This window comes from Argiope bruennichi, chromosome 4 (assembly GCF_947563725.1).
Source record: "Argiope bruennichi chromosome 4, qqArgBrue1.1, whole genome shotgun sequence".
Lineage (NCBI taxonomy): Eukaryota > Metazoa > Arthropoda > Arachnida > Araneae > Araneidae > Argiope > Argiope bruennichi.
This window is the reverse complement of record NC_079154.1, coordinates 62,010,465-62,022,667: the sequence shown is the minus strand read 5'-3', so window position 1 is coordinate 62,022,667 and position 12,203 is coordinate 62,010,465. Positions and strand designations below refer to the sequence as shown.

The 12,203-nt window shown below is 28.9% G+C and overlaps 1 protein-coding gene across 1 annotated transcript; it reads left to right on the top strand.

The window, feature by feature from the left end:
• The first annotated feature begins 1,802 nt into the window (after window positions 1–1,802).
• On the top strand, window positions 1,803–11,906 carry LOC129966301 (protein lethal(3)malignant blood neoplasm 1-like). The gene is made up of 4 exons (XM_056080720.1): window positions 1,803–1,829; window positions 7,161–7,232; window positions 9,181–9,451; window positions 11,626–11,906. Exons 1-4 carry the CDS (start codon window positions 1,803–1,805, stop codon window positions 11,904–11,906), a joined length of 651 nt encoding a protein of 216 aa, XP_055936695.1.
• The last annotated feature ends 297 nt before the right edge of the window (window positions 11,907–12,203 follow it).

Sequence of the window (12,203 nt, the reverse complement as noted above, 5' to 3'; positions counted from 1 at the left end):
GAATGGCATAAATAATTGAAATTCGGTATGTTATCTTGTGACTATAACTGTATTCCGTGTCCAATTTTAGTTTCGCTCAGTCGGCAAAAAGTTGTTCAAAACACATTCCCACCCGATAGAGTGAACATAAATGTTAGATTAACGTCAAAGATTTATATTTCGTAAATATTATTCTCTAATGCCATGCAAGGCATTTGCGATCTTAACCAAAGTCCATAATTTTATTCGACAGAAGGGGGGGGGGTATAAAAACTTAATCGGAGGATAATGCCAGAAAATTTCAAGGAAGCTGCCCCCACTGGCTTTTTAAATTCTCGTATGCGTAGCGTAGAGAACTTAAAGTAATAATGGCCGGGATAGCCTGGTGGCAGGCGTTGGATTCGCGTCCCTTGGGTTGAGAGTTCGAACCCCCGCAGTCGACGACTCTCAGTGTGTACGGTGGCTGGTGCAGGTATAAATCTGTCGTTGTCAAAAAGTCCTCCATGTTGAGTGTAATACCACTGGGGGGTACTGGATCGGGGGTGATTGTTCTCTGATTCAGGTCTAAATTACGATCTGTGGATGAGTGAATGAAATGCATGAATGAAGTCCGCCCCGTTAAAAGGGTTGTGACGTGTGTGTTGCTAAGTCGTACTCTTGGTCCTAGATGACGCTACTGAAAAACAGGAGACGCACCCTTTTCGTAAAACCGCTAACTTCTAATGTCAGTGGACTTGTCTATGACATGTGCCATTAGAAACAACAACAAAGTGATCGGCAAAAAAATCGAACTCGAGATTTTGACGAATCTCCCCGTCTTAGGTTCGAAAAACCCATTTTAGGAGAATAGTCGTCTGTCTGCCTATGACAAAGATAACTCAAAAACGATTTTAGCTAGATGGTTGAAATTCGACATACGGTCTTTACGCTAAATTTGCAGGTTTCTGTAAGATTTTGGGTGAAATCTGTTCAGAGGAAGTCTGTCTATCCGGCATTTCGAATATAAGTTAACACTATAATTACAAAACGAAGAGAACTAGATAGATAAGATTCGGTACACGGATATAACATTTATAGTGTAGACACCTGTCAAAGTTTGAGCCAAATCCAACTATGGGTTGACTGTCACTTGTGGTCTGGAGAATAGAAATTTACAGAAATAATAGTCGGTTTATAGAGATAATTCATAAACTTGGTGACTTATATCTATCAAATTTGATTACAAATGCGGTTTTGTGTCAAATATTTGTTTCAGTCGACTGCGAAAAGCATGTCTAAAGCAGAAATTCAATTTTTGAATATTATTAACGAGGTATTAATAATAACTCGACAAGTATCAACAATAGATTCAGTAAAAACCTTAATTCATGCCAAAAGTTAATATTTCGTAACTATTGTACATAAGTGCCATTTAAGGCGTTTTCTGGCATGACAAATTATTAGAGAGTATACGAGAAAGTTATGTGGATACCACTTCGTTGGTTCAAAAAAATTGCATTATATTCATTCAGTAGAGAAGTGTCATATCGAATGAGGTTTTAACAAAGAAGGACTGAAGTGAATGCCCAGAAAAATATGCCAAGAAAACATTTCCTGAAAAAAAAATAGTTTAAAAACACGGATTCTTTCACCTTTGAGACATGAATCCGTGTTAAGTAAACAACAATAGGCGCGTTGCTACAACCCGCAATCCATGAAATTTATTCCTGGATAGAAAATATATAGCAAGGTTGAATTGAGAACTTATTCTAAAAGGTTCATACTTTCCGAAACTAGAAGTGTTTAGAGTTGCTTTAGACGTTTCTGAGAGCTTTTAATTGAAAATGGATTTGAAAGTATCCTGGATAACCGTAAGATATTAGTTTATTATTTATTTTTTTACTTCAATCTTATATCTATATTTAATCAATTTTAAAAATAGCGTTCCGACGTTAGTTCCTTTTGTTTTTTATTATTAAATAGCTTTGATAATCGAAGCAAATCTAATATTTCAAATTATCTCTTAATCGAAATATGTCTCTTGATATGATATATCTCTTATCGAAGTCTTGAGGTGACAGACAAACTTAAGCATTTGAAGGAAAAAATAAATTCTTCAGTAATTACACGAATATAAATGCTCATTGTTGAAAACATATATATTGTTAAGTCAAAAGTTTTAAAAACTTGAAGCAAAGATTATGATATTAACTATTATTACAATATTTTGGAATCAGAGTAAAATTCGAATATTGCTATCTCCTAAAATTCACGAAGATGATGCAAATTTTTCTTTAATCATATATGCACAAAAGCTTTATCTAAGTTTTTTGACATATTTCCTCTTTCTATGCATTTTATAAAACTTCTGAAACGAGGAATAGTTCTAATCACGCATTTATAATTTCCATTCATGATATGCAATTGATTCTCTCAAGCAATCTTTTTGCAATAAGGCCCATTTTCAGCCAAATATTTATCGAAAAAATAAGATGATATACTCCTTTTTATATAGATTTCTAAAGATACTAAAAAGATAAATAATTTTGAATTATATTTTTTGTTTCTTATACATGATATGTAATTGCATGCCGTTAAATGTCATTTTGTTCAAATGTAATGCCTGTTATGGACTGTGTATAACTGCACATAGCATGCATACGATCATTCACAATGATATTACATTAATATTTTTATTACAAAAATAAATTTTGAATGACATTTAAGCTTTTCAAAATCATGTAAGATATCTATACAGTTCCAAGAGAGTTTTTTGTTTTAATTTAACAAATATATAATTTAAACTCAAGTCGATGGGAAAACTGCTTTTTGCTAAACGTAAAACTATCTGACTGCAGTAACTTGAATACAGATTCCAACAAATGGAATTTTTTTTAAAAAGTGTTTTAAAAGAATTATATTGTTTTCCTCTCTGATTGAGAAAATTTTAATGTTTCTTTTATTTTTCCTTTTTTGCTTTTTTAGCGTATGTTATTTTCATTTTTTTTGTATATTGATTCATGGAAGAATAATAGAACATTAGAAATAATAATTAAGTATTTTAATGTTTTAAAGAAATTTCCAATAAATTTCATCTTTTAAGTATTAAATAAATGCAAGCAAGAATAACCATGTTGATAGTATATATTCTCTAGATCTACAATATTTGAATTTGCATATTATGTTTATGCTTGGCATTAGCAAGGAAATATAATTCGTTTTTTTATTATTAAATAAAATTTTATTATAAATAACCCTATGACAGGTAACAACTATACTAAGAAAATTGTTTAGATAAGATAAAAATAAACAAATTATATCAAAAAATAACCAATATATATTACGAATTAACCAATATTATCTATCTATCTCAGGTTCATCAAAGATTTTATAAAAGAGCAACAACAAAAAAAAGACAAGTTTTGTAACTTACAATCAAACTAATTCATTATAAAAATATGCAATGATGTAAATTTTTTATTGTATAATCAGAATTAAAGCTAATGGATTTTTCAGAAAATTTAAAATATTAAAAAAAAGCATTAAAATAGTCTTCGCATTTGTTTCTGCTAAAATAAAAACCGAATTCTATTTCTAGCTTGCGCTAGTGCTGCCATCTACAAATGATTTCACAGACTAGGCACATTATCTGTAAATCAGTCATTTTACGGACCATTTCATTTGAAATTCTTTTGGAATTCTTTCAAATCGAGTATCTTTTACTTCTCACAACTAACCTCCTGAGCCGTCATCGTATAGTGGTTAGTGCATTGCGTTGTGGCCGCAATAACCCAGGTTCGAATCCTAGTCACGGCAGTGGTTTTTTATGAAATATATTATAGTAAAATTGTCACTTAGCCAAAAAAGCTTAATTAGTTTGAAATTTCTTTGAATAAATTTTTCTGAAGATATAAAAGTATGACGAATCCATTATTTTTAATATTGTTTTATGAGCACAGAAACATTAAGCTATGTTGTGGTGAAGTGAAAACATTGTTTGATACCTCGGACATTCGGAATGATACAAATATTTTATTATTCGAACAATAATGATATGCTATGAATCGTTGACCACGATTTAGTTTTACTTTATTCGAATTTCTGATTTTTAGAATCGAAGTTTCATTTATTATAAAAGTATTCCACTTCTTAGTTTCACTACATAGGTCTATTCTTGAATAAAATTTAAAGACTTTGAACTATGGTAAGCAGATAATATCTGTATCTTTACCAGTTCTCTACATTATAATACTGCCTAAACGTGAAGTCTGAGCATTCCATAAATCTTTAGTTAAACCATATATGGAACCTGGGCTTCAACAATTTAAACAACAATTAATTTAACAGCAGTAACTCTGTTAACAGGCCACCATGACCATGAATTAAAATTATATCCGGTTCAATGAATATTAAGTCAAAAGGTGAATACAAAAGTTATTGAGTTAACTTATTGATATGGCAAAATGATTAGGTATTCTGATAACAAAATTAATTTTTCCATTACATGAACATTCTTTTTCTTAAAGTTGTGATGTGTCTTTATGGTAAGAAAAATGGATATTATTTTCAGATTGAAAAAAGCAAAGACGTGTAATATGTTGTGAAATATACATTTAAAATTAAAATAAGTTGAATCTATATATCTAATGACAAAAATGAAAATTATTTGAACTTGGCTTTAATAATAAAATGCATTGTTGGCTTAAAATATTTAAAAAAAATTAAAAGTGAATAGAAATTAAATTCATAAAGAAATGTATTAATGTCATTGAATTTTAAGTTCATGTAAAAATTATTTTTGTATTGTAATACTTTCGGATTACTAATTTTTAATTAATTAAAATTCTAATTGCAATTTAAAAATCATCACTTCGAGGTGCTGATTTCTACTCTCCAAAGGATAAATAGCTATGTTTAATTTGGAAGTTCTTGGCCAAACAGTCTTTTCTGTAGAGCGCAAATATTCAAAGACTTTATTAACTTTTATTATTTTCCTTATCTTATTTAAGCTTATTTAACATGTTATTCTTCACATGCGTCTTTTAAAAATTAATTTTTCATTTTAACTGTACAATTACACTTTCGAAATCCTATTGCTATTTCTTGTAGTGCGTTTAAAATACCCATGACAATAACTTTTATTCTAATAAATATTATACTTAACAATAGTTAAAAATATTTATTTAAAACAAAAGTTTTTCATAATTTTCTTCTATGTTCTTATAATAAACGCTGTTAATATAACAGTCATTTTTTTTGTTTGAAATAAGTAAATGAAGAAATTAAAATCTTAATTTGAAATTTATTGTTTCATTTTAGATTATTTCAAATATTTTAATTGCTATTTTAACTCAGCGAGCTTGATGTTTCATTTCTATTCTTATACAACAGGAGAAAGTTTGATTTTTGACACATGTATAATATTTTAAATACTATTAAATGCTATTTTTGGAATCAATTCTACAAATTTGAACTATGGTTAGACGACAAGGATGAGACTTGAATTTGCAACCGTTTCTCCAAATTGTTAAAAACCCTTGAAGAATACCGATTTCCATCTGAAAAATAATAATAAAAAAATCAATTAACATTCAGGATAATAATAATAATTCAAAGCTTTTCTAATATATTGGATTTCTAACAATTGGGGATATTTTTATCATTCAGCTGAATATGAATTTTGATTTTATTTATATTACTCCTAAATACACTCTTTTTGAATTATAAAATTAATTGTTTATTTATTCAGCTTTATGTACAAAATATAGCATATTCCGAATAATTGCATTACTTATTATATATGATTTTAAATCTGACTATTGTCAATAGATGGCAACATGAAAGTATTTGATGTAAAAATATTGAGTTGCATCTAAAAGCAGGAAATACAGAACATGCAATGCGTTACAGAGTAGTAGACATATTGTTATCGAGCTAGCTAATAATTGGAAGAAATTCTCATTGATATGTAAATAGAGACATACTTTTTAAATCTTATTCTATTTTATCATATATCTTTCTAAAGAGACTTTAGATAAGAGCTAAAAGAACCAAAAAATATAATAAAACCATATGAAAGTTATGAAGTAAAGTAAGTTATGAAACTATATCTGCCATTTTTGTTCTTTTCCTATTTCAAAAAAAAAAAAAAAAAAAAAAAAATCATATTCAGGGTAAATTAAATGGGGCTCTCTTCTAAAAGGGAACATTCATTGTAAATTGAACGGAATAAATGTTTTAATTGGTAATGTTCATGACAAATTAAACTACATGCTAATTTATTAAAAGTTTTTTTTTCTATTCAAAAGAGCTAAATACTGTTAACTTTTTTATGGGTGAGAATAGAGAAGGGGGGGTTGAGAATATTTGTCGAGAATATTTTGCCAGTGTCACCTTAGGAAGAACAGATTCTAATGGACAGAAATAACTTAGATAGAAGTCATAAAATTGTAATAAATTTAATGCTGTTATTATTCCAAACTTTCCAGTAATTTGGAAAGATACTTATTTTCATTAATATAAAAAACTTCTTGCGTAATGCAATTTTTTTTTTCATATTTGAAAACAAAACAATCGGTTGCAATATATTATTGCATTTATTTGTTTGATTATATTATTTTTATACACGGACTACATTAAAATTGACGTTATTTGTACTAAATAATATAATTAGAATGCAGCTAGAATATTAAAAGAAATTAAATTAAACCAAAAGAAAAATTTTGTTTAAAATTACTGGTAACATTTTGAAAAAAAAATATTTTTAACGCTAGTTTCTATTTAAAAGTGAGAAAAAAGTAGAAATATTCACGATAAATTTGAGGTTCTTTTTTCTTTAGTAACTGACACAATTTCTTGAAATTTGACTTCTGAATATTATAAAAGCGAATCATGAGTTAAAAGATGAATAACATGTAAACATTCTAACAAGATTCATTTAACGAATAATAAACTTATTATTGGCAGGTTTCAGACATTATTTAAAACATAAAATAATTTTCACTATAAATAAAAAATATTTGAACAGTATCAAGCAAATTTCATTTTTACTTTCATCAATCGAATGAAAATTTTAAAAAATGATATTATACAGTTATTAGGATTTGACAGAGAGACCCTGAAAAAAAATTGGCACTTGCATTTAAAAAAAACAAAAAAACCTCACTCCATGATTCCATTTTAAAAAATAAATATTTTTTTAGATACTTCTGCTCATTTGTGATTTCTTTGCTATTCACTCTGAAGTTATTGTTGAAAATAATCAAGCTCAATATGTAAGTATGAGAAAACTTTTATCTATGTAGTTTCTGATTTGTCCTTCATGCTTATGTTTCAATGTTACAATTTAACGGGGGAGGGGCGGAAAATACGTTGGAAGAAAATTTTCAAAAATTTTGGTGATATTAATTAACCTGAATTATTTAAGTAGTTAGAAAAAAACATACAAGAAAATTAAAAAAACTTATATATTTATATGTAAGCTATAAATTTAAAAATATTTCTCGCATTTTATATATTATATGCACAAAGGTTAAAGTAATATTAGTTTTATCACTAATATAAAATTGATGTGAATATAATGCGAACTCTAGTGACATAACTAGACAATAACAGACTATTAGAAATGTTTAGGAAATTAGAAAATCAAAACAATCCGTATCTTCAGTTTAAAATGATTTTTATTTTCAGGACATTTTGAACTTCTCTTAAATAGTTAAATGGTTTTAAAAGATTTTATAATTTGGAAGTAAGGGGATCACCCAGAGCGCTATAGTTCAGTTCTTGTATTATTCGACACATATTTAATACTTTTTTCAGTTTTGGAGAAGCTGGCAGTAAAAATATTTGTATTCCAATCTAATTGTAACAATTCAAGACGGAGCCCCGAAGACCCTTGTTCCCATAAAATTTGCCAGCTCTTTCATCTTACAGATACGCCATTGAAAACACACTTCGAGAAGTTTTCCGGTAGAGTTGGGATTATTCGCAATGCAGTTGCATTATCTATTACATTGTGGTTGAGAAAAGAAAGACTTAGTTACTAAACAATTATTACAGGGAAGGGAATTCTAGGCAATTCTTCCATAAGGGATAGAATATTCTACCTCAGGGAATAGAATTGTCCATCGAATTTGAGATATTCTGCTTTGACAGACTTCTATGAGGTATTACTGCTTTAGTATATATATCTGGACTTTCAAATCATTACTTCAACACTTTACATAGGATAAAAGGCACAATCTTTTTAGTCAAATCGTTTAGTCAATTGTTTTAATCAAGGTTTTTAAATTACACCTGCGGCCAAGAGACAAAGGTGTTTGGAGAGAGACGGGGATGATATGGAGATAATCAATTTTGAACTAACTATTTTCTCTAGAACCTAGTTTTAGTTGAAAGAGTTAAAAGGAAATTCTTGCTGCGAGCCTTTTTGGACGAGTTGGATTTCCTGAATCATAGTTGACATGCTGAGAAATCGTTTTAGATGGTACCAAACTCAATGATGTAGGGCTCTTGGCAATGACAATAATTATATAGGCATTAGTCAATACCTGCACTGATTCATATTTCATAAAATGTTTGTCCTATGTTAACACCCAGAAAAGTGTTGTTACTTGGTCATTAGTTTAGTTTGCGTTCTACAATGTATTAACGTTAATCTGGAGATGTTTACTAGTTCCTATCTCAGTATATCTGTAGTCACTGCGCTAAAGTCTTGGCGTAATCTTATTCCATTGGCAAAATATTAAACATCTGACCACACGCCAGATTTCGTGATCAGTTTCAATATAGACTTGGGTTTCTTCAAACCAATCAGTTATATTGCTACTGTTTAAAAAAATAATTGTTTCATGGTAAAATCCAAATGCTTTTAATAATTTATAATTATATGCACACATTTTTACATTTTTCATTTAATATCGTCGTTATTTTCTCATAAAATTTTTTTGTTCTAATGTCTTTAATAATCCATAGCTTTTTTTGCTGTATCATCTTGTAATCATATCTTCTGCTATCAGAACCCATGTCGTTGTGAGAACTCTTGTGACTCATGCTACGGCTGCTGGTGTTTGCACTACATTTAAATGAATATACCATTATTTTTGCATTTTTCTTAATCTCAATATTATTGCTGAATTTCAGATATTTACTTAGCTGTTATTAATATTTCTAACATACCCTTTATTTGGAAAAAAAGGTTATAAAGTTGTGTCTCTTCTTTAGATATTTAAGCCTTTCGAATTCTCCTACGAATCCAGCGATGGCCTCGGTACCACCCAGCATCGAAAAGAGACCGGAGACGAGAAAGGTTCTGTTAAAGGATCTTACGGTTTCACTGATTCATCAGGCTTATACAGGGCTGTGGACTATGTGGCAGACAAATTAGGATTTCGAGCAGTGGTTAACACCAATGAACCAGGAACCTCTGAGCAGAATCCTGCCGACACTGTGTGGCTAGTGAAGCCACCACCAGAAGTAATTGCTCCAAAATCAAGTAAGCTTTATTCTAACTATTAGACGAGCTAGGGAAAGATCGAAATGCTGATATATCAAATGGTGGATCAACATCCAGTTATCCTTACCATAGTGTTGCATCAGGGTAATGTGATGATCAGGCTGCCGCGACAGCATAATCAGACACTTACGTAAACGCAAATTGAATCCTATCACTGTGCAGCCCATGTGCTATCCGATATCGGTACGGAGACAACTTAGCCTCAAACCATTTTCATATCCAAGAACTTGCTAATTTACCATAACTTTTCAACCGCGTGCCTGAGTAATTATATTAAATGATAATCAATATTAATTGAAAGCACATCTTAATTTTATTTTGGCTTAGACATATACGTGAATGAATGAAAATTAGAAGAGAATTTATTAGTAAATATATTTAACATGTAAATAAAAATAAAAATAATAAATTTTTAGAAAAATTTAAAGAAAGAGATTAAATCAGTCTGAAATCTGTTTCAAAATAATATTAAGGAGCTTAATTCGTTTAAATATTGAAATAAAATGTGTATTCAGAAAATATTCAGCATCAGCTGCATTAAAAAAGAGCCTATTAAAATGGAATATTTCTAAAAAAAGTACATAAAAATGGAATATTTCTTCTGTTTCTGGCAAAGAGAATATTTATTAAACAGAATGAAAACAGTGGAGTAATTTCAATATTTTATGAATTTCGAAGCAAAAAATACTCACAATACTAATTAATCTCGCTTGCATAAATTATGCGACTTTTTTTCCATTTTGTATGTAAAATGAGAAACAAAATATATGTTTAAAAGTTAGTTAAAATTAAGGGGGAAAAATCACACGACTCTCAACTGACATGATTAAAAAATTTTTTTAATTACAAAATGAGACGAAATACCTTAACATTTAAAAATAATTATACATTTTTCTCTTCATATATCTAAAACAGAATTTTTCTTTGTGTTTACTTTTTATAAAAAATCTACAGTTTTTATCAAATTTTAATTAAATTTTGTACAAGTACTCTTTAAATTGAGAGGAATTTTTTTGACAGTTTAAAAAATTCATTAGGATTTCAATAGTTCATAAAAATGAGCAATGAGTTCGATTCTGCATTCCATGACATGTTCCAACCTTATTTCACAAAGGCTATTTTTCACGAAATGGAAATTTAAAAGTATAAAGTTTTCAATGTTACTTCAACTCAAAAATTTTAACAAATTTTTCAAAATTAATTTTTATGCTCAGTTTGTAATATTTTTTATTACCGTGAGAATTTCCAGCGATTTCCTTTGTTTCATTATTGATTTTCTTGTACCAATTAATAAATAACGGTGAAATTTATGAAGCCTAAATTTTTACTTTGTTTCTCGGTCAAATTAGCCATATTTAGTAAGTTATTGTTGAGCCTCTATCATCTTAAAAAAAATGTTTCGCTCTTCTGCAACTAAAACAAATCAAGACATGAAGCTTTGAATTTCCTTATTTAAAGCCAATCAAGATCCGCTCTGTACAATAATTTTCCACTAATTCTCGAATCTTCCTCGAAACGGTCATTGAAATGGCCTAAAATTGCTTAAAATAGGATATTCAAAATAATATCATAATTTGTTTAGTTTCTGCCTCAGAGGAGGGGAACTCTTTTATTCAAAGTATCAATAATATTTTTCTATGTGTGACTGATAAAACAGTCAGATCTTTACAATTCAAATTTTGCATTTTTTTCATCTATAAATAATCCATTCAATCAACATAGTATATAATTTAAGTCGTTTTTGCATCATTTTCTTTTACATCTTTACATCATTAGCAGACCTTTTCCACTTAGGAAAATATGCTTTTCCCTAATGGTTCAGAAATCAGCTATTGGGCCGCGATTAGAAAGGGCAACCGAAAATGTATTTATTAAATTTCATTGCATTTATCTTTTAAACAAAAAAGCAAATACAAGCAACTTAGTAGAATCATTAATTGTATTTAATATGCGATTCGATTATTTGAATTTAGCCAGCATTTGACATTGCATTGACAGTAAAATGACATTTTATAAAATTAGGATTAAATACTATTACTATTTTATATTCAGAGTTCGGCTCAATTCTTTTACCTTTGAATCCATCAGAAAAAAGCCATTTTTAATAAAATTTTCGAAATGCTAATATTTATTTATTTTCATTACTCTTACAGATTTTCTTGAGAAAGTATTGAATAAACCCTCTCTGCCTGCTCAGTCATCCACAGCTAACTTCACACCGGAAGCAAGTCCTTCATCCCTTTCGAATGCCATGTTCTCATCTCTTAGACTTCAGCCATTGAGAAGTCACTACGCCTATCATTCTCTTTCTCATTCGACTCCTAGAGCCTTTGTTGTAGTTCCGACACCAACTTTTTACAATACGCCTGTATTCTCAAATTTCTTAAATAACCATGTTCATTTCTCTCCAAGACGTATTATTTATAAGAAATGATTGAATCAAGAAATATTACTGCAATGTTAACAAATGAATCAAGAAATACCATTGCAGTGTTAACAACTGAATCAAGAAATACCATTGCAGTGTTAACAAATGAATCAAGAAATACCATTGCAGTGTTAACAAATGAATCAAGAAATATTAATGCAATGTTAACAAATGAATCAAGAAATATCATTGCAGTATTAACAAATGAATCAAGAAATATCATTGCAGTGTTAACAAATAAATAAAGAAATATTATGTAATTGTAATGCTAATGATTGAATCAAGAAATGTTTTATTATTGTT

What these genes read in the sequence shown, in the direction of transcription:
- LOC129966301 (XM_056080720.1), top strand. Translation starts at nt 1,803, where the DNA reads ATGGATTTGAAAGTATCCTGGATAACC. An exon ending in TGAAAGTATCCTGGATAACC is followed by an intron (nt 1,830 to 7,160) that starts GTAAGATATTAG and finishes ATATTTTTTTAG; the next exon opens with ATACTTCTGCTCATTTGTGA. An exon ending in AGTAATTGCTCCAAAATCAA is followed by an intron (nt 9,452 to 11,625) that starts GTAAGCTTTATT and finishes TTACTCTTACAG; the next exon opens with ATTTTCTTGAGAAAGTATTG.